A 23,673-nucleotide genomic window follows, 5' to 3' on the forward strand; every position below is an offset into this window, starting at 1 on the left:
CTCTCTGCTGATGCTTCTCATCGGGACTGTCTCGCAGGAGATGGAGTTGAACATCACTGTTGACACATCGCTGATGTTCTGTGTCACATGCCAGACTACACTGTGTGACCCTAGACAGAGGAACTTCTTCAAGGGAAGGTGTGGGATGGTACACAGGACCTTTGTGATAGGAGCAATGTTCACATACAGTTTGTGAAGAACAAAGCACAGTTAAATTTTGTTTAATTCTTTTTAATTTTGTATGCTTTTAATTCCAGAAACTGAAATTGCATTGTCCATGGGTTTATAAATATTTAACACACACTTTTAATGAATAAGAAATTGACTGTAAGGGTCAGGAGCAAATTCAGTTACTTTTTCAGGTACTTTTTTTAATTGTTTCTCATTATATTTGTAAATGTAATTTTAAAATCTTTAAGAAGAAATTAATATAGGCCATCAGAGAAACATCTCTAATAGATAACATTTATTAGTGTTTTTCACTTCTATTGTACCATTAGACCAGGATCTCAAGAGTTTTTGATGAGTACCAAAATCTTTCAAGGAAAAGAGATTTCCCAAGGTCATGCAGTAATTTTGTGGAAGATTCAGGAATAGAAAACAGCTCCATGCTTTATCTGATCTAATCAAATAGTTTTCCAGATAGTCAACTATTTTCCTCAGCAGTCTCTCCATCTTTTGTATGTTTCCTACAAGGGGCAGCATACTTGAAAGATCATCCTGTGGAATAAAGATTTGGAAAAAACTATGCTGGGAGCAACCCTTATTTCTTTGAATAAACTGCCCTAGTACATCACTTTTACTGTTTAAATAGTTTATAATATAGTATGGTCAAAGTAAGGCTTACTGAAACCGACTGATTTTATCCATTAAAACATCAACAGAGCACTGATGCTGATGCAAATGGTGAAATAAAATCAAAGGGTCTCAGATAAACTCATTACCATCACTGATGGCAGTTACTTGACAGATTTATATGCCTAAAGAGAAGGTGTGAAGTGAAGCCTAACTATTCTTCACGGTATGTTTTAAATTGCAGTATTTGTAAAGGATACCAGACATTCACCTGTCAGGCAGTAAGTACAGTCCTGAATTAAGGAGTAAGATGGCACTATTTTACTATGCACACACATGTAGTTCCTTTTCTGTGAGCTTTCAGAAAGGGAAAAGAAAAAGATGGAGTAGTATATCTGGAAAATTAAAAATAAATTTAAAAGTTAGACAGGCTCCTCTATCCTATTATCTTAACAGCGATCTCATCACTGACTGTAGCCCAGTTTGGCTCCTGAAAGTAAAATTGTGTCTTCTAATATGCCTTCAAGACATTACTACACCTTTAGTTCTGAGGTCCATAAGCCATTACTCTGGGTGCTCATAAATATGCATTTCCTTTACACTTTTAAATAAGCTGTTATTGCTGTCATTCACTGCTAGTTAAGACCTGTCAGGTGGTGTTTCTGTGTAAGGAAAGAAGTTTAAATTATGAGCGAACTGAAGATATGTAGTTCTTAGGTGTGCTAAAATTATGAGTGAGTTGGAGAGATTATTCCTCACAAGTAATTTTAGGATCCCAAGGGATAATGGTGATGTATACAAGAGATGTTCCCTTCTTGGCTAATTCCATTAAAAGCCTCTGATTTCTGCTTTGCTGGAGTGAGACTCCAAAAATCTGCTTTTCCATCTTACATAATCACTTTCACAGTATCCTGTGACATCCACCTCTGCTATGACTGTCAGTGCACTGACTTCTGGAGTGACAGTGATATATAGGTCTGACAAAGCATCCCTCGCAATGTTCTTCATTGAAGTAAGAACTGCAAATGCTGTCAGTATTACTGGAAGCCTTTTACTTAGGCAGAATTAATAAATTACAACTTGTATTTTGGGTCTTGTTATATACAGCTGGGTCTTGTTATATACAGCTGGTCCAGAATGATATGACTAGTAGGAAATTGCTGCACCGTGGCGGCATTCAATTTATTTTCAATTCTGAGAAAAATAATATCCACTGGATAAGACACTGGATCAGGAGATAAGGTATCCAGGATTGCAGTTGTGCCATAATTCTGGTGCCTGACTTCATGCAGATCTCCTCACTCAGATGTTTTCTCTTCCTTCCCAGACTTCTTCCTTTCCCTCTTTAAACACGGCTATGATCATTCATAGGATGTCCCCTTCAGCTCTTGCAACTTTTTCACTCCTAGGTGAATGACATGAATCCCATACTTGGACTAAATCGTAAATTTACTTTGTTCCCCACAAGTTCTAGCTTCAGTCCAGGCTTTGCTTGGTTCAGACCTGGGAAGCTTTTCTTTAGCACATTGTGACCGGTGGTGAATTAATGTAATCTTGGCAGCAAAAACTTAGGCTAATGTTAAAAGGGATTTCAGCTCAACAAAGCAAGCATTAGAGAGAAGTGATTCTGGCTTCTCCTGAGCTCCGCTGTCTCTGAGGCTCTGTCCCTGGTTCATCATGCAACTTTGCTGCAAGGCTTCATTTGTTTTTCGTAAAATCAGATAGATGATTTAATTCTAGATGATGTTTTAATACTGTTCAAGTGGTGCCATACTATGGAGTATGAGAACAAAAAACTGAAACTGATAGAAACAGATGTGATGTGGTATTTGAAGTGGAAGTCCTGTACTCTGTTTCATAGGGCCTCATCTATTCCCCAAGTTGCTAAGGTTTTCTGTGCCAACTCCAACCTCTCTATTCCAACTGGGAAAAAGAAACCTGTGAGTGACAGTTTGTGTCCCTGCCTTCCTGGACTGGTTGTCACCATCCCTCCTTTAAGCAAAGCCCCATAATAGAACGGTTGGTGAGGTCTGTGGCTCCTGGGAGGGTGCTTGTGGAGAAGCAGGGACATGGGAGAAGGGATGACTCCAGATTCATGGGGTGCCACAGTCCCACTATGACATTCCCCCAGGGACAGGCCTCAGTCATCTAATAAGGTTGGACACATCAGGTAGTGTGATGTTAACTGCAGCAGAGAGAGAGACATCTCCTGAAACACCATGACTCTTTATCCAAAAGATTTAATACTGTTGTTACAGTACTTGGTGATACTGTGGTGCTTGTTCAGCAACCACTGTTGTGAATGAGTTAGTGGTGTTTCCTGGCAGGACCATGATACACCCCAGAGTAAATCAGAAATCAAATTACTGGTGTTGAAAACATTTTTCATGCAAGGGGTGGTTTGATCCTGCTTAATAGCAGAGATGTGGTCTGGAAGAGTTTCTTCCTGGTTCAGATAGGCTGAGGCTGCTGAACAGGTTTTGTCTTCAGTGAGGAAAGAAGGAAGGTGGCATTGCTTTCCTTTTGATCGTGGTCTTAGAATAATTTACGTGTGCTGACTTTTTCCTAAAAACATGCCCCAGTAGGGTATCCTTGACTTCTCCTGTGATTTCCATTGCTCCTGTTCTGTTTAAAGTGAAAATAAAGTAATTAATATAAGACAATGACAGAAATTTCTGGTTATGTAGTTGCAGAGATAAGAAGAACAAAGATGTTTTGTGGAACATCTGTTACGTTGATATGCTTTATTATGGGAAATTCAATGGGATGACCTGGTCATCAATCTCTGTGTTTTCCTTTATTGTCTTTAAGTGTGCTTGGTGGAGAACTATTACTAGTATTTTCCTACCCTCCTGCCTAAGCACAGGCCAGCTTTTACTGGAGCTAACCTCTGGTATTTATATATCACAATAACAAGCAAACAGATGGGACATATAATATTCATAAATTATTGAACACACCTTCCTCATCCTTCACAGTAAGCTCTTCGGGACAGGGGCAGTGTCTTGTAAGCACCTACAGTACAAAAAGGAGGTCAAAAACAGCCAATATGGTTTGTTAAATCAGTTCTATTTTCTTCTCTGACAGAGTAGCAAACTTTCCATTGATGAGGAAGAGGAAGAGGTGCCATACAACTTGACCTTATCAGGGCTTTCTGACAATGTATTCTGGTAAACAAACTAGAGATGCATGAATATGGAACTACTGCAAGATAGGTACCAAAGTGGTATGAAAGCTGTTCTCAGTAGTTACTAATGCATCCACAGTGGCCTGTCCTGGGCCCAATATTATTATTGCCACTGGGATAATGAAAAATTATACCAGTATGAGAGGCGGTAAAGAAATGAGTTTAAAATTAAAATTCAAACTAAATTTGAGAAATCAGTGAAATGGCTTGGAAAAGTAGAATATAGTCCAACAGAAAAAGGGCAAAATTCTTAACTTTGGTATAAATATTCAACCTAGAAACTGAATATGGGTAAGAAATGCTTAGGCAATAATCTTGGAGAAAGGGTTTGTAACAGTGAGTAGAGTCACAGGCAGACTATGATTGAATGTGCAAGAAAAGTGTGTACATAAAACATACCAATATGGTCTATTTCCACTTTTTTGCAGCGAACAGTTAATAAAATCACTGTAAGGCAAATTGTAGCTGGGTACAGCCTGTCTCAGAGAGGCAGAAAGACTCTTTGTGTGCTGTATGTCCCTCTTACCACACTTTATGCTGCCTTTTTCACACCTCTTATCATGAATGAAATAGTATGATAGTTTCTATTGTCCAAAAATTATCTAATCAAATGTTTGATCAAAATATGGCTTTTAATTGCAATGATGGTGGGTACTTCTTAAAATCGTAGGATGGTTTGGGTTAGAAGGGAACCTCAAGATCATCTAGTTCCAGCTCCCTGCCATGGGCAGGGACACCTCTCACTAGGCCAGGTTACTCAGAGCTCCATCCAACCTGGCCTTAAACACCTCCAGGGATGGGGCATCCACAGCTTCTCTGGGCCACCCATTCCAGTGCCTCACCACCCTCACAGTAAAGAATTTGTTTGTAATATGTAATCTAAACCTACTCACTTTCATTTTGAAGCCATTCCCCCTTGTCCTGTCACTACATGCTCTCGTAAATAGTCTTTCCTAAGCAGTAGTATTTTTTTGTTTTGTCATTTTCAGAATTAATACTAAAATATGGTTGCTTATATGAAAATGTAACTGCTAGTAGTTGTTCCATAGCAATGTATGTATATATTATGTAGGTGGAGAAGAAAGAAGTGAAACACCTACCCAGTGATCTGTTTCAAATTATTTGTATTAATTTATTTTTAAGAAAGGTATTTATTCTTTTCGTAGTTGTTTGTTTGAGTGGAAAATATTATGGAGATTGTTGGAAAGGTTACTTGAACTGCCATCATGTGTGTGGAATCTACTCCTTTGGCGTGGAGCCAGTACTTTTTAATGGCTGTAGGCATGCACCTGTTGGGCTTGAGCATAACATTGCAACAGATAGTTTAGCACTGAAAGGCATGAGAAAGGACTGCCTATCAAATTATACCTAGTAAGCATCAATATTTTAGTACTCTTCTTCAGATCTTTTATTATAGTCTTGCAGTTGAATATATTATACAGGTATTGAAAACAATTAAATTACCTGAATAATTAGTTTATTTAAAGTACTGATGTTATTTTTTGTTCTGTACATTATTGATAACCAGCTTCCTGAATTACTTTACTTAAATGCGTATATCAATTTTTAAAATACTCCTTAAAAAAGTATCAGAAAAGGTGCTACTTTTAAATATGTTCTGAATTACTGATTACAGTGTATGCCTTTACACAAATTTTAAATGTAAAACATATTTTTTAATGAAATGCTGCTTTTCATGGCAACTCAGAGCAAATTTTGAGGGATTTTCTGTTTACAGTTAGAATGTTATATTTAACAAATATTACCAGACTACTGGTTTGAAATGAGGGAAATATAGCAATAATTAAATGGGTATATTTTGGTTTATTAAGAAAGCATTATATTCTGTGTTTTTTTTAAATCTTGCATGCAGCATAAAATGAACTTATTTTAATGCATCCTTCTTGTTGGCTTAAAGCTGAAATATAGTTGCTTGAAAATTAATTTACCCCTCATGAATGACTGGTTGGATTATCTTTGTAGCATTAAATGTCAACCCTGAGCTCAGAGCACATTGTGTCTACGGTAAAAAGTTGTCCCTGAGCACTTAATGTTGTGTTAAATGATGACGTGTCCTTTGCAGATGTATTATTAGTGTCAAGCTGTTCTGTCTCTCAAGATTGAAAAATGGTCAGTGATTTGAGCTGCCATTAAACCTGAATAAAATAGAGAGGCTGTGGGGGGTTTTCATGCCTTTTCTGAGTACAGACATACTCTTGTGTAGATATAAGACAGATCAAAATCTTTCTGTTAACCTAGACCCAAAAACTCCCTTTGGAATCACAGCAATTAAAAATAAGAAAATCTCACTTCCGCTTCTCAGGAAAAGAAAGCTCACTGAATGCATCTGTGTGACACTAATAGCACAAAAAACCAATAATAAATTCTTGAGAGCTTGATCTTGTTTCTGTAGACGTAAGCTGGGGCAGTACTACTGATTCTCAGATGTAGGTTATAAAACTGTTACCGATGTGTGATTTTCTGACTGATTTTTAATGAAGTTAGGCCTGAAATTCCTCTGGAGTTTTGTTTTTCTGAGGTTCCTGAACATCTCAGTAAATAGTTATTTCCAGTTTTAGAGTGTTATGAATGAGGCAGGCATGTTTAAGATGTGTTGTGTGTGAGTAGAGTTTCACAAAGTTTCACTGGATTGAAGTTCTGTTACTCAGTGAATATATAGTGACTGGTTTAAAGTCTCAAAGATCTTAGAGTCATATACTTACACATGCACCTTAGGAGCTAGGTGCCTAGGTACTTTTATGGATCTGGATGATATTACAAGGCAGTTCAGAAAACACTTCTCATGCCAGACACCTAACTTGCTGGCATTTAGAAAGGCACTTAAAAGTTCTACTACTATGCATGAGCTCAGTTTTGAAGAGTCCCAGGGCACATAGGAAAAAAAAAAATGCTTGTATTCCCTCCTACTAAAAAACTAACTATGTAAAGTTATGAAATTGTTGATAGTACAAATTTGAATTTTTAGTCCATTGACTTGCTGTTTACAGACCCTACTGAATTCCACTGATGCACAATAGTTACATTAAGGTACTTCAGGCAATGGGATTTTATGGCTAAATTCTCCCTCAGTTTTCAGTCATTTAGCTGGTTCCAGGGAAGTGGTTCCTCAATGATTTGAAAAAGGTAAATGCCATGCTCATCTTCAAGAAAACTAGATGGAGGATATGATCATACTAGAGTGAGTCCAGTGAATGGTTGAAATGTCTATCTGGAGCACAGGATGTACAAGGAGAGGCTGAGAGAGCTGTCTTTTCAGCTTTTAGAGAAGGCTCAGCTGAGATGTTACTGCTGTTGCAAATACTTAATGGGAGGCTACTGACAGGGTGAAGCCTTAACTTTTCTCAAAGAGGTACAGTGGTAGGACAAGAGGCAAGTTAGAACATGGAAATCCCGCTAGGTAGGTGGAAAATATTTTTACCAGAAGGATGGTCAAGTGTTGGAAAAAGTTGCTCAGAGAGGTTGTGAAATCTCCACATTTGGAAATACTCAAAACTCAACTAGATAAGCTCAGCTAGACTAGCTCCCATAGTAACTTGAGCTGACTTTCAGGTTGAATCCAGTTTAGAAGTTGGCTCTGTTCTGAGCAGAGGGATGTACCATATGACCCCCAAGCTTAAAGCAGGACCACAGCTGGTACACAGGAACAGTTCTGAAGAAGCAGTGTGCTAATTCTGGTATATCTTCACCACAGTGGCTCTGTAGTATGGGCATAGGTAACTGGCTTGGGAACAACCACGTCATAGCTGAGCTATGTTCTGTGGGATTTTGCGTAGGGTTCTTGAAACCTTCACTAATTCATATCAATAATCATGATAAACACATTGATTTTGGTTTAACCAGGTATGTGATTTCACACTTCCAGTTTGACAGTAAAGCTTGCCACAGTCTGCCTCTAATTTCTGATTAGCTGTGTATGCATTTTAGTATGGGTTTCAGCATCCATTACATTAATGTACTTTAGTTAAACTACTATTGGTAACTAAAATTTACCCAGTAGTTCTAGTTTTATTACATCTTAAACAATAACATATTAAATGGATTGCTGCTCTATGGAAAATGTCTTACTAATGTTTTGATTATGACTTTAATACCAGCATAGAAAGATTGAGGACAGCAGTTTGTTGGTGAAAGTGTTGAAAGCAATTTTAAATCTGTAATGTTGATTAGCAAATTTTACTATCTGTCAGGTTTTTTGGCATGCTGTAAATAACTCATTTTCAAATTATTTGTCTGAGTAATTAAATTTAGATTGCACATTCCTCATTTCAAATATTTTGACTCTTATCTATTTGGTTTTCCATTGTGGCTTAATTGGTGTGGTCTATATAAATGGACAATAAATTTATATACCTTTGTTATAAAGATCAGTCATTGAATAGAACTTGGTATTCATCCCAGACAGAATTATGATTGAATGTATTTGCAAGATTAAAGCACTGAATTTACTTTTTTCTAATTAAAGGCAATTACAGATTTGCAGACACAAATAAAAGACAATGAATTGAGGAATAAGTGTAGGAGCAAGTCCATTTGCAGGTGAAAAGAAGTGCCTTTGAAGCAGAACCAGCTGTATTTTCACTGAAAGAATAACAGTTTAGGAAGCTTTTCTGCATGTGCTTGCTTGATAGCATAATGTACTCATAAGCAGCTTATGCAGTACAGTATTCAGAAAATAGCAGTGCATTAATTTTTAAAGTAGCAAATGCAGGCGAAGAGCAATGCTGCCACATGATGATAATGAAGGTGGATATTGTGAAGTCTGCTGAGAGAAAAGAAAGCAGGGAGCTCCTGAAATGTGAACATTTATAAAACAATAACTAGATATTCATATGATAATAAGCTTGGACAGCAGCATCAACAAAGGCCAAAGAAGCAGTCCTGTTTCTGCTTAAGCCTGATGAATTGAAAAGCAGAGAGACAGTCTTCAGTCTGTTATTCAATTCCAGTAACGAGCTATTGTTAGAATGAAAGAATTCTAGAAATATCTAGAAGGGTTGGAAATATAATGTTTTTTCTTGTGGAGTTATTCTACAAATTTGTTCAAGTTGTATCTTAGACAGCAGCATCGTTAAATACAATCTTAAATGTAGTCAGTTTTCTTAAATGTTGTTCTCAACATGCTGTATTCTCAGTTACATGTATAACGGAGCTCAGTATATATATGCAAAGTACAGTGTAATGCATACTACCTGGCAGTGTCACAGTATTTCTGTAGACTGAAAAAAAATTAACCCAGAGCTTAATGAACCTGTCTAGCTCATACATATTATTGAGTTTAAGTTTTGCATTTATCATTGCGTCACCGGAGGTTTACTTAAAAAAGAATGCTCAATATACAAGATCAGGTCATCTCTAATATGTATTAAAACTATTGAATAGAAGGTATATATGGGATCTCAATTTCCCTTGTAAGCAGAGTTAAATAAAAAAATTCTTGTGAAATCCATAGATTATTATTCCTAGTTACATGAAGAGAAGCAAACAAACTCATGGTGTATATTGTATGAATCCCTAATATTTGCCGTGAAGGAGACATCCTTTAGCATGTTTCACAATATAGCTGTATTTAGTAGCTAAAAACTCTCTGTTTTCACCCTTATCTTCACCCTTTTCTAATCCTACAGCTAGTAGAATAGACTTCATTTCTACCTGTGGGAAGTTTCCAAGTGGGATCTCTAAATAGGGCACAACTCAGTTCCAGTGCTACCAAGGTCACTTTGCCACCAAAGGAGCGGAAAAAAACTGTGCAAGAAATATGGAAGGGAGGGGCGAAGTGCAAGGTGAGCTCTGGAGAGCCTCCAAAGGGCAAAGGGTACTTCAAACACTGAATGGAAAGGTGGATGATCTTTGCATCTGGTCTTGAGAGTACCTGGCAGGAGGCAAGATGAGCAGAGTGGTAATATCTGTAGTCAGTAAGAAAAGTTGCCCTATCATGGACTATTTCTTTGGCCTTAAAAATGAAAAGGAAGTGATGGACTTGGAAAAAGAAAAAAGTGGCACATTTAAAAAAAAAAAAAAAAAAGGAAAGAAATTGAGATAGTAAAAAAAAAAAAAAGGAAAGCTGGCTTTCGAGTGATGACAATAACAACAATGAAAAGTAGAAGAGGAAAGAACTGTGCTTAAGTAATAAAAAAGTAAGATTTTGTCTGGAAATTTTCCAATTCTATCTTTTGGCTTCTTCTTGTCTTCATATGTTCCCTCAGGAAAACTCAGTGTCTCAGATAGGCATTGGGTTAAGCAGACAAATGGGGCTTTGTCTGATGAGTCCGTCTTAACTGGCTTTGACAATCACTTCCTGGGAAGAAGAAATAGCTTAAGCTGATGACTCTGACAGATAAATGTACAAGAAAGCTTGCAGGATAAATGAGATAAAAGTAGAAAACATTGAGAGTGTGAATATAAGTATTCCAACTGGTTGAATTTGCAAACCCAAAAGAGGGGAGGCTGTAGGAAGCCTGTATTATTTATTTCTGCTTATTTTCCAGGTGGCAATGATCAGTATTCACGTGGCAGGGGCTTTGCATTTCATAGTTCTTTATAGTCCTGTAGTGCAGATGTCTTTCCCAAGGCTTCAGAAAGTTCACATGTTTTAGGAGTCTTTTTGTACTGTTGATGAATCTGGTTTTCATTACAAAGAAGTCCACAGATGCCCTTTTTAAACTTTTGCATTTGGTGGACTCAGATGGGTTTCCTTACCACAGTTTGTTTGTTTGTTTGTTTTTTCCTTTTGGCTATCACATTTAGCAGTGTGAGTGGTAAATTAATGGCAGGTGCTTGGATTTGGAGAACTACCAGCATTAAAATAGCCTATTTGTTATATAGGGGGGTTAGTTGGTCATATCAGACTTAATATAAATCTAGAAGTATTCTCTAGATAAGTAGAATCCAATTTTAGTTGTAGCCATGATACTGGAATAAACAGTAGCCGGGTGCCTGAAACCAAGGGAAAGAGCACCAATAAGCTTTCCCTTTTCAATTAATAGATGTGATCTTGCCAATAGATGTAGCTCACAGACTGGGTCTCCTGTGCAAATATTTACCCCTGCTTTTGTCACCTTCAGACTTGAGCCTTGGAGAAGAGGAGGGAGAATGGGCAATGGTAGGAAGAGGAAGTGGGTTTCACTAGCTGACTTGTTTCCCATTGCTAATGGACCTTTACAAAGCTTTCTAATTTTCATTATCTGATGCCATTGTCACTGGAAGGGAAACCTCTGGCTGTCCTAGTTCATTTACCCGAGATGGGAGCAAACCTGAATGATGAGAGCCGAGATTGAACTTAGCGCTTGTCAGTTATATACTTCTAAATGAATATATTTTTCATGCTTCAAACATCTCAGATTGATAAATTTCTATGGTTTGTTCACAAGTAAGTAAGAACAGCTGCACCACTTACAAAAATTGGCTCCTAACAAACAAACAAAAAAATTCAAGGCTTGGGTATATCTATGCCAAATTTCAGCCTGGAGTGTATTTTTAAGAGTTATAAACTCCTGCCATTTATAATGGAAATTCTGACAGGTCTTTAACTATTTCATAGCAGAAACATGACTGCAGGACTTCAGGGAGAAGAAACATGTTCTATGTCTGGCTGGCTTCATCTCATGACTTAGCCATTATTGTGGTTTCTGCAGTTCTTTCCCTAACTGTTCAAAAAAATGTACTGTACTTTTTATGCATCCTATTATCAAATATCATATATATTCTGAAGAATAATGCTGTCCTGTCCTGCTAATGAGGTGCATTGACTGGATGAATATGTTGGAGCATCAGACATAAATCATCATTCTGTCATCTTTTCTTCACTATGTCCTCTAAGAAAGTTCCTTGGAGATATTCTGCTTTTTTTTTCCTAGTACACATGGTTTCAGTTATTTTTCCTTTTGTCATTGAGTATTTTTAAGTTATTTCAAGTCTTTTATTAATAATACCTGGCCAAAGGATAATACGGAGACCTTCACCATATATAATCCCTAGGGTTGAGGAGAGATTATACAATGAAAGCAAATTTGTAATGCAAGTTCAGCATCCACAGTATCCTACAGAGAGGATCTCTGTATTGAATATGAGCGGAGTGATAGGAGGAGTAGACAAAGGCAGAAGTCTGTTTCCATGAATCCAGTATATCACTGGAGAAGACCTTTCCTTTCCAATTCATGTTTCAGAATTTCATCACTGCTCTATAAAACCCCAGCTTTGAAGATAATCGTAAAATAAGAAGATTGCATTATTGGTTATGAATGTAAGATCACATCTCATTGGGCAAATAGGACACAGTTTTAGAGGAAAGGTTATTTGACTGTAACAGTAATGAAAGCTAATGTACAGATAGGTAAAATTAGTGATTTAAAAGTGGGAAGACATTCTGCTTTAAGCATTGTAGCCCAGCTTTGGAAATAGGCAAAAAGGACAAAAAGGCATATATGCATTAGGAGACAAAAAACAGAAAGGACTCTTTTGAAAAGCCAGAATGGTTGTACTGAAGCTCTACCCCTCTGAGCAGTTTCTTCACTGATTCCTCTTTTCCTTCTCCTCCTTTTCTGACTGTATCTGTACCTTGGCTTCTGTTAAAGAAGCTACAGTTCTTTACAGAAGCTACATGGTAACAGTCCTTTCAAACAGCAGAAATATCCCTGAGAGTTATCAAGTGTTTTATGCTTCATTATTAAGTTGAGATAAATGATTTATACCATTTCTAAATACTTGCATGACCTCCTCTAAACTCAGTTCATATGGACTCACGGTGATCAAGCACTTGGCTGCACTCTGTGGCTGCAAGAGATAGTCCCTCTAACTTCTAAAAAGTACATCTAGAAGTTTCTGTATAACATGTTTCTACAAGCAGATGATGTCGGGCAATGGTCTGCACTTACTTGGACTGACCTGCATATCTGTGAGTTCTGATACCTGCAAATAATGTTCCAGTTCAGAATAATGAAACATTTACATTCACGAGAATGGCCTGTATTGCACATTTATGTATGCATTAGAGATGACTAACCAACAAAAACTCTAATGAAAATTTTTGTTTTTATTTAAATCAGAGGGAAAAACATCATGCACCTTTAATCTACTTCTTTGCTGTCTGATTCTTACTGAACAACTTAATAAACATTGTAGTAGTGAGTATCTATCCATGTATGTATTTTGATGTCACTCTGGAGTAGTAGGTTCTATGCTGATTTGTCGGCTCTTGCTTGTTGCTATCATTGTCTGTTTTAAGGATCATTGTTCTATGGATCAAGTCCCTGTGTTACAGAGTAGCTTCTGTTTAAAGTGATGGACTGTAGGATGTTTTCAAAATGTTGTATCTGACTTTTTAACTGAAATAAATGCTCACATTCTTTATATTCTTTTTGCATTATTTTCATTAAATATGCTTCTCTACTCTAGGAAAACAAGATTATAAGAAAACCAGGCCTATGTTAAGAGCCACAAGATTAAAAGCAGAGGCCAAGAAAACTGCACTAGGCGTAAAGGTAGAGATCTCTTTGATAGCTTAAACCACCTTTGTGTATATGTTTTTTCTTTTCCCCATAGATGTACTGTGCGAATATTGATTTCTGAGAGATATTGTTTATGACACTTCAAAAACTAAGTAAAATGCTAGAATCTAAAATATTTATGATGAATTGCTTTTACTTAACCCTAAAATAAATTGAATAGTTGAAATGCTGAAAGATTTTAAGTAGTCCGTGTCCTTGTTATGATGCATACTTACTTAAGGTAAATAAAGTATTGTGTGCTTAGAAAATTGATCTTTTTGGGGAGCCCATCTAAACACAGGACAAGTTATTTAACAATTTCATATAGTTAGACAAATTGCAGTAAACATCTTCCTTCTTTCTTTTCATATCCTATACCTAGTAGTAATTTTAAAACTGGGTTTGTTAGGTATTATCAATTCTCAGCATTATTGTCTCAGTCCTGCATCCTTGTGTACTGCCTCTGACTTGGAAAAAGAAGGCTTAACTAACTGCAAAACATATGGAAAGGTACTAAACCTTATTTTGAAAATATCCCTTTTTCAGGGAGATAGGAAGTATAATAATGAGTGACTGATCATGGCTGTGAGTATGACCAAGGAGGACAATTAGAAATATTTTCTGCTGTTTACTACCCAGTGTGTCATCAAAATGGGATTTATCTGAACACACATTGTTTATCTATGTTGCCTTCAGTATTTTTCCTTCAAACTTATTTTTTTTAATCTAATTATACACAATTAGCTTAGCAGCAAGGGTAAAACCTGAGTAAAATAAAAAAAAGTGGATCAATTAACTCGGTATTCTAGTGAAAGAAACTTCAGAAATGTTAAAAGGAGAACATTTTCTTGTTTCTGGCAGATGAGAAATCAATTTTTTCAGGTTATAGCTTATAGCAAATGCCAAGGTATTACTACCAAGCTGTAACAGCTGTTGAGCTACCAGATGATGTATTTGGTTGTCTTCCAGAATTTGCTATTATAATCACGAAACAGTGCTTTCTTTTTGCTCCTGATTGCTGGTCTCGATCAAGCATTACCATGCGATGCAGTATGTTTTCACAACATAATCTCCTCAGTTAGTGCTGTGTGTCAGGTTTTAATGAGAAAAAGTAGATTGCCTTTTTTGTTTAAAAGATAGATTATTAACCTTTTGAGTTTCTTTTCCTTCCTTTCTTATTAAATTTTACTTTTCATTTTATTTTCAATGATGTGACCTTTTAAAAGTGATATTCTACTTGGAGACTTAGTGTACAGCCTAGTTCTTGTAAAATGTACAAGTTTTTTTGTGTGCTTTCACAAGTGAGAAGAATATGAACCTTGATCTTTCAAAACGTTTCGCTTCCTTATTTTCTGAAGTAATTCTTCCTTAAAAATGAGAGAGAATAGAAAAGCATATATGTAATAATATATGTATTCAAGAATTAGTGAGTAAAGATATCAAGAGCAGTTTATTTTGTAGAATAGTGTTTCTACATGTTATTGCAGAATACCAGCTAACTTTCAGGTAAGATTGAGTTTTGCCATCAAGGTGCACACATGCTGTCCAGGTCATAGGATGTTGTGTTTATGGGGTGCAGGACTCCGCACTTGCTTTTGTTGAATGGTACTTGATGATTCTTCTCTGCCCATCTCTCCAACCTCCCAAGGTCCTCCTGAAGGGCTGCATAGCACTCTGGGCTATTGGACACTCCTTCCAGCTCTGTGTCGTCAATGAAGTTGTTAAGGAAGGATCTGCCCCTTCATCTAAGACAGGACACCACTAGTGACAGGCCTCCAACTGGACCCTGTTTACAACCCTCTGGGATCTGCTATTCACCCAGTTCTCAATCTACCTCATTGTCCACTCACACAGTTCACACTTCGGAGTTTGCCTGTGAGGATGTTATGAGAGACAGTGTGAAAAGCCTTGCTGAAGAGGTAGACAATATTCACTGCTCTCCCCTCATCCATCCAGGTAGTTGTTTCCTTATAGAATGCAATCATGTTGTTCAAGCACAATTTCCCTGTGGAGAATCTATGCTGACTGCTTCTGATCATCTTTTTCTCAGTTCTGTGGATAAAGATGGCCTCCAGAATGAGGTTCTTCATCACCTTTCTAGGGGTTCATGGAAGGCTGGCAGGCTAGTAGTTCCCTGGGACCTCCTTCTTGCCCATTTTGAAGACTGGGATGACATTTTCTTTCTTCCACTCCTCAGGCCCCTCTCCTGATCTCCACGACCTTTCAAAGATGATCATGAGCTGACTCACTGTGGTGTCCACCAGCTCTCTGAGCACTCAGGGATGCATCCTCTCAGGTCCCATGGACTTGTGGATGTCAGTTTTTCCTAGGTGTTCTCTAACCCAAACCTCCTTGACCAAGGGAAAGTCTTGCTTCCAATATTCCTTTAACCTGGTCTCCTGTGTCAAAGATTCCTGAGGGCAGGTCTTGTCAGTGAAAACCAATGCAAAGATGACACTCAGTACTCTGCCTTCTCTGCATCCTCTGTTACCAGGGTCCCCCTCCACTTAGTAATGGGCCCTCATTATCCTTTATTTTCCTATTTGAAGAAACTCTTCTTGTTGCCCTTGACATCCTTGGCCAGATTTAATTCCAGGTGGGCCTTGGCCTTCCTTGTCTCATTTCTACTTACTTTGACAACCTCTCTATATCCATTCCAAGTGGCCTGACCCTGCTTCCTGTGTGTTTGCTCCTTATGCTTGAGTAATGACAGGAGTTCTTTATTCATTCTCTCACAGATCTCTTGCCCCCTTTGCCTCATTCCTCGCTCATTGGGATGCATCATTCTTGAGCCTGGAGGAAGTGCTCCTTAAATATCAGCCTCTCTCTTGGACCCCTCTTCCCTGCAGGGCCTGTTCACATAGGATTCTTCCAGGAAGATCCTTAAAAAGGCTGAAGTTAGCTCTCCTGAAATCCCTGGTTACAGTCTTACTTTCTGCCCTGCTTCCTCCTTGCCTGAGATACTGAACTCCACAATCCCATCATCACTGCAGCCAAAGCCGCATCCAACAAGATCTTCTCCATTTCTTGGTGTGAGGTCAAGGAGCACACCATTCCTTGTGGGAACCTCCACCACCTGTGACAGGAAGTTGACATCAGTGCTTTCCAGGAGTCTCTTGGACAGTTCGTGCTTCACTGTGTTGCTTCTCCAGCAAATGTCAGGGTAGTTAAAGTCCCCCACAAGAACCAGTTCTTGTGATTTTGAGGCTGTTTCAAGCTCCCTATAGAAGGCCTCATCCAATTCCTCCTCCTGATCAGGCAGCCTGTAGCAAATACCCACAACAGCATCACCCTTACTTAGTCTGCCCTTTAATCCTAACGCATAAGCTCTCTACTTACTCATCATCCACTCCAAGACAGAGCTCAATACATTCCAAATGTTGTCTCACACAGAGGGCCACTCCACCAGGACACCTTCCAGGTCTGTCTTCCCTGAAAAGCATGTAGCCCATCATGACAACATTCCAGTCACGGGAGCTGTCCCACCATGTCTCCATAATTGCAGTGAGGTCAAAGCCCTGTGATTGCACACAGATCTCTAGTTGCTCCTGTTTGTTCCCCCTACTGTGTGCGTTAGTGTACAGACACTTTATGGAAGTATTTGATTGTGTCAATGTCCCAGTGGGGGTGCACAGGGACACCTTATAGTCCTGTCTTGTGGTTATGTCTTTGGCTGCTTGTACTTGCTGAAGGCCTACCCTGTTAAGCCTCCTTCTGCTACTTGAATGGTCACTATAGATCTCCCTTTCCCATACCTCTTCTCTGTTGAGCCTGCTGATGTCCCCATCCCCCTTCAAATTTTGTATAAATCCTCCTGAACGAGCCCTGCTAACTCCTGAGCTAAGATCCTTTTTTCCCCTTTGAGACAGGTGGACCCTGTTTGTTGCCAGTGAATTGAATGGACTTTCATTGACATTCTCATTTCCCTGGTCTTCAGATTCCACGGCCTTATACCTGTTGCTGAAGGGCACCTGGAGAGGTGAGATAGGTCAGGAGGGGATTTCCCTGCCACCCTGAGGAGAAACCCATTTCCACTCCTCTGTCTTTAAGGTCTCCTCCTTGTGCCTGGTGATGAGTGATGGTGATAAGCAACATGATTCACCTTCCACAGGCTGGGATTTTAGTCTTTTTTTTTTATGTGAGCCCCAATTCTGTGCTGTGACAGTTGATTAACTTCAATCTGTGTTGAGGAGAAAACAGAGAGATGTAACTACAGTGTAGTATAATAAGTAGACACTTTAAATAGAAATGTCCAAATAAATACCTAACACAATAAGCACCATACAGCCACTTAAAACCGTAGGATTTTTAGTGTCATTGATAACTCTAGAGTATTTTTGTTGTAGTGTCCTGAAGAACTTATATGCCTGACTGTAAACTAAAACATACTGTAGTATTTAGGGGGGGGGGAAAAGACGCCTAGAAAATAGTGAAGGTATTTTAGTCCTTAATTTCTATGAAAATAATGAAATTCAACTGTTGTGTTTTTCACCATGAGAGCTGACAACATTAGCTAAAAAAAGGCCCCATAAATGACATAAAACTTTTCAGAACCAATCCCCTGGAGATCCTTTACATTTCATCGCTGGCATACTAATTAGCTTTTCTTGTCAAACTTTGATTGCCTTGTCATTTTAATGTAAGGTTTGAAGTAACAAAGTTTCTTTCAGTCACTGGCATTTAGTACTTTTTAATTTCCCCAATGAGAGATTTTATCTGTGTTGATAATGTCAGAGAGGCAGCTGAGCAATAATAACTTATCAAAAGTTAGTTCGAGCGGGGTGACCATGCTAGTACTTGGTGTGTAATATTTGCTCTTTAAACATGTTTACAGATTAAATATTGTAGCAGAGCTGTTGTACTGGCTCTGTTTGTATATGTGACACTAACGTAGACAGTGCCAAAATATATTGTGTCTCTTGGAAAAGTAGGACCCCTGTCTTGAGAAACAACTCCAAGAGAAAGCAGTATACGGTATGTGTTTGGATAAGACAAAATTCTTTGTAGAAGTACCAAAAAGGGAGCCTCTGAACTTTCTCTGTGTTCGCCCATGAGGGGCTTGTGCTGGTGGGAACCCAGCTGCTCATCCTTACCAGACAGAGCAGGAAGGGCTTCGTACCATGGGTGCTAACTCTGCTCTCAGTGGATGAGAAAGAGCTGCCAGCAGGAGGGTGACAAGCAGAAAATGGTTTGAGGAATATGGAAGCTTGGCCCCCACATAGCTCAAGTTTGGTATGTAGAGGCCAAAAGTAATAGGACTTCTTGGGAAGAGATGTTTTTCGCAGGCTGCAAGAACAGGTCAGTGATCCGTGGGGCAGATGATGAAGTTTTCTGTCTTGTTGAAAGGTAGACACAAATCTGAATAGTAGTATTTGCAAAGTACTTGCAAAGACATGATTGACTGAAGAATACCACTCCATAGAGAATTATTAGCAATGCAGTACATTGATTAAGCTAAGGAAAAACTGTTTCCTAAACAAAGTGAGAGCTTACTGTCTGTCATTCTTTTGCATATGTACTTAATCTATTGTTTAGCTACCTCGCCATGAAGAGTTTCTCTCATCTGGAACAAGTTATGTATGAACAGATAACAAGACATTCCTAGTGTATTTTGGCAAAGGATATTCTCTGATTTCATGCTGTTCATAATCTGCTAAGTTAGTGAACTACATTTCTCAGGATACAGTTTCATAAATTTGCAAAAATTAAGGCCACAAGAGACTATTAGATCATTTGATCTGAACTTCTGTATGTTACAGATCGTAAAAGTTCATCCAAATACTTTCTACAAGTCCAAGCACTTTGTAATGGCCAAAATACTGGGTCTTCAAACCAGCTTATGTGCCTCACAAAGTGTAGAGCATCTTAATGTGCCACCCATGAATATAGTGTGGTATTCCCAGTGATCCTGATAGTCAGGCTTTGATTCCTGACCTGGAAATGAAAGGGAGAGGAAGCAACACATAAAAAGAGAACAAAATCAGACCCTGGCCTGACCTATAAATGCAGTAATCACAGTGGTTTGAGCATGAGAAGAAGATATACCAAGCAAGAGCTCAGGAGGATTTTCTGTACCCTCCAGAAGCAGTAGTCCATCTTTCTCAGGCCTACTTATGTCTCTACTTATGACTAGTCTACATAACACTTCAAATGGAAAAGTCTGGGTAGCTAAACAGGAGGTGTCATAACTTTTAAAAACCTGATACTTCCGGGGTTCAGAATATAGCACTGACCATGTAAGTAATCCCAGTCTTCCCAGGCTCCTGAAAGAGAGGAGCAGCTGGGAGGGCTGTGTTCACCAACTCCAAGGTTGGCAGTCAGGACCTACTTTTCACACAAGCCCAAGTTGAAGTACTCTTTCCAATTGCTAAATAAAAATGTACTTTTTTGAGAGAGATCTGATGATAAAAGACTCATAGCTATGGAAGGGCATATTTTCCCCAAGAGGTAACTGGAATGTTCAATCATTCTTGCCTCTAGGAAATGGTATATTATTTCAAAACTGAGCTTATCTAACTGCAGATGGACCTTGAGAGGTTCTTGTAAACAGGATAAAAGGACCTCACTCTATGAAGGACCTTACTTAAATACAGGTGTATATAGTTATATGCTGTAACCAAACTGCCTCTCATTCTTCTCTATGATAAAATAAATACCAATATCTCCCTACTGGAAATCCCTCTGCCTTTGTACATCTAGAGATCACACTGACGGAGTAGTTACATCTGAGTTCCAAAGACCTTTTTAGGAGTCATAGTTTTTTAAGGCAGAGTACTCCACTTTGTAAGCACTATCTACATCTTTGATACCTGTGTATATTATTTTGCATTTAGCTATATTAAAACAAATCCTGTTGCTTTGTGGGTGAATGGCCAAGCCTTTTAGATGACTCTGTAAGAGTACCTCGTTCTCATTATTTGAGACAATAACGATCTTTGTTCTGTCTCAAATTTTTATGGTAAAAAATTATTACATAAGAAGTGCAGATAAAAGTTAATAAATTATTTTTATAACCTTCTGTAGAATGTCCTGCATTAAGGAAGTAAGCATCCATATTTAAATATGATTGTGTTGAAACTCTAAAAAATGGTCACAGTGAGTGTCCAGATAAAGTCTTCAGTTAAAAATCATATGAGATAAAAAGATTGATTGTCAAGTCCATATATGTTTGTTTTATTTCTACAGGTATCCTTGGTCAGCATGTTGGGTTTTTTTTTCATTCCTTTTCAGAAAGAGACAGGGATAGTTTAGCATTTCAAATAGAGCAATTTGTAGTACTCTTTCACCTAGTTTTAAGCTGCTTTCAGGTAAAAAAGGTATGATTCTCTCTGGAGGACAATAAGAAATATGTAAAAACCCCCTAAAATTTCCTGAAAGTATGATATTTCTCTGTATGTGCAGGGTACGATGCTGCCATGGTGTCCGGATTTGTATATAGTAATATGCTGTAACCATATATATGTAACCATGTATATTATTGTAGCCAACATTTTTTCCTCACCCCATCTCCTGATTAATCTTGTTTAGATCCCAGTTCTGCCACTTGTTCCATCAGGGTGAGTTTGAGGACATTATCCAAGTATTTTGGCGTGAGAGACATAAAACTGACAAAAAATGAAAGGAGAATTAAATCTACATTATGCTGTAATGGCATGTGTTTCCTGTATGAAAAGTTTCTGAAAAACTTAATCAAACTGAAATCAGTAGGGTTCTTCAGACATTATTCTAAGAGAATATAATAGAAAATTCTGTTCCTTTTTAAAGGCTTCTTTGACCATATTTTGGGATTTGAGAGCAGAGATGTTGTTTCCTAGTGGTTTGTACCATGATATAAAAGAAAAAAAAAAGGAGAAAAAGCCGTGTGATCATTTTAAGTTTATTTCTATAGGACTTCTTCTATATTCTTTAATTATTCATGATGAAATCCTCTGAGTAAATGGATTTTGCAGAGGGATGATGGGGATGATCCATAAAGTAAAAGAGAAAGGGAGCTATATATGCCAAGTGGGGAGTATTTTAACATTTCATTTCTATGCATGACTTAAAATACAAATAGCAAAGTCTGATAAGTATAAAACAAATTAAAATGACAAGATATACTGTTGTTGCAAGTACAGTATAGTAATGTAGCCTCGCATTTGCTATTTACCTTGCAAAATTTATGTTTATAAAAGTTCATAAACTGGATGCAATTCCTAAGAGACTATGTGTCTCTAGCTGAGAGCCAGGTATACTTTGTTAGGCCATTTATTTGAGATTTTTGTTACTCTACCTTTTTCAGTAACTCAAAATTAACGTTCTTGCATAATTTTGAAACCTGGAGTTTCAATAAAGCTTTTCATTCCCAGGGATAATAAGTACTGATCCAGCCACCCAGTTCCTAATGGCTGTGTAAGGAAAGTAGTATTGTTATCACAGTGTTATTAATTGTAAAACTTAGGCAGAGGAATTAAAGAACTGCTCCCATCAAGCAGTTACTGGGCAGCCTGAGAATAAAACTCATGATTTTCCCGATTTCACTTCCTTTGAAACAAATCTTTAATGCCGAGATTCCTCAAAATCTTGCTGCTGCTACCACAGCATTTCATAAGGGAGACTGAGGAGAAGGGAGGGGAAAGGTGAACCTATTGTAAAGCAGTAAGCGTGGTAAGCGTGGCATCCAAACAAGGGAAAAAACTTTTTAATACTGGAATGAATTTGCTCTCTGTGTCAAGTGTGAACGGTGCCTGCATTGTGCGGTTTTGTTGTCCACTCTCCCGAGCAGATGGAGCTTGCAGTTGTATGTCACTTGTTTATTACATCCTCTTAAGATTAGTAGCTGTGTGGCCAGATGGGTCTGGGAGCACAGCTGTGGATACAAGGAAATAAATGAAACCTGTCTGATGCTGCCATGCCCTTTTGTGAGATACTGACGTGTTGCAACTGCAACAAAGCAAAAATCACTTTCCTTTAATATATTAGTGAATTAGATGTACTTTCTCTTTTTTTTTTTTTAATCAAATCATATGAAATCAGGAGGATGAAGTTCAGAGGATGATACAATTCTAATAGGAAAATGTAGTTGAAATCTGTAGCCAACAGCCTCAGCAAATTTCCAGAAGCAATTTTAATGAGGTAAAATAAATTTAAAGTACATCTCAATTAATCATCTGTATAAAATGTAAAGCAAAGGTTTCTATAGAACAAAAAATATGCTCCTATAGAACATACGCCAACTAGGCAGTAGTATTTCAAAATTTATTAGGTGGCATATGTTGAATTATTGATCCAACATTCTGATAAACTATATAAATGCATTCATGTAAATGCAAATGAAATGCTGTTCTATAGAAGAATGCCAGATTATGGGCTAGACTTTAAAAAATGAAATGCACAGTTTTAACTCCTTCATAGCAGTGGACAAACAAAGCTGATCACAAAGCCACCACCAACATGTAGAGATAGTGGATAGGATTCATCCTACAGTGCACACTAGAGGTACTATCTACACTCTCTTTCTGGTCCAAGGGGAGAAATGGGCATTTTTGGGAAGAATTCACCTGGCTTCTCCTAGAGGACACAGTGAATCTTACACCAGAGGGTCAGATTCTGTCCTTGCATGGTTAACAGTGTCTTATTGTCTGAGTGAGGTGTAGGCATCTCCTTTCAGTCCCACTGGTGCAAAGTAGGTTTCATGTGGCGTCTTCAGTACCAATTTAGATTAGTTGTTATAGAGTCACTGAACTGTCTTTTTTCTCTCCTTTAAAGTGTAGAGCAGAATTGTTCTGATGTAGTTGTTTTATACCTTAACATGAAGCAGAGATTTGGAGCGGAGGTTGTTCCTTCTTTCTGTAAAGGGAAAATGGGGTTTGGAGGTACAAACTAACATGTTCCTTTGGAGAATCTCAGTGCATGATTTTAAAAATACATCATGATGATAAGGAAAATCTGAACTAGTGTAAAGTGTGCTGTGCCTTACAGAAAAATAAATCTTAAAAATGTGAAATAGTGTGACTTTGAAAGAAGTATTGTTATAAGGGAGATGATCATTTATTATGAGATCTAAAGTCGGAGCTTAACAGAGTCCAGCCTTAAAGATGATAGGCAGTCACATAATGAGTATGACGTGTAGTACAAAAACATTTTTCTGCTTCTGAAAGCTGCTATAAATCATGTATACTTTGGAAGACTCTTTTATGTTAATTAAGA

At 37.9% G+C, this 23,673-nt stretch overlaps 1 protein-coding gene across 1 annotated transcript in view; it reads left to right on the top strand.

Annotated features, from left to right (window-relative positions):
* The window catches only part of TRIQK (triple QxxK/R motif containing), a 64,996-nt gene that overhangs the window by 35,440 nt on the left and 5,883 nt on the right, over nucleotides 1-23,673 (top strand). The window contains exon 3 of the mRNA XM_064648990.1: nucleotides 13,394-13,479. Coding sequence (XP_064505060.1) covers nucleotides 13,394-13,479 — 86 coding nt within the window. The remainder of the gene's footprint in view (nucleotides 1-13,393; nucleotides 13,480-23,673) is intronic.

Source organism: Pseudopipra pipra, chromosome 1 (assembly GCF_036250125.1).
Source record: "Pseudopipra pipra isolate bDixPip1 chromosome 1, bDixPip1.hap1, whole genome shotgun sequence".
NCBI classification, from domain to species: domain Eukaryota; kingdom Metazoa; phylum Chordata; class Aves; order Passeriformes; family Pipridae; genus Pseudopipra; species Pseudopipra pipra.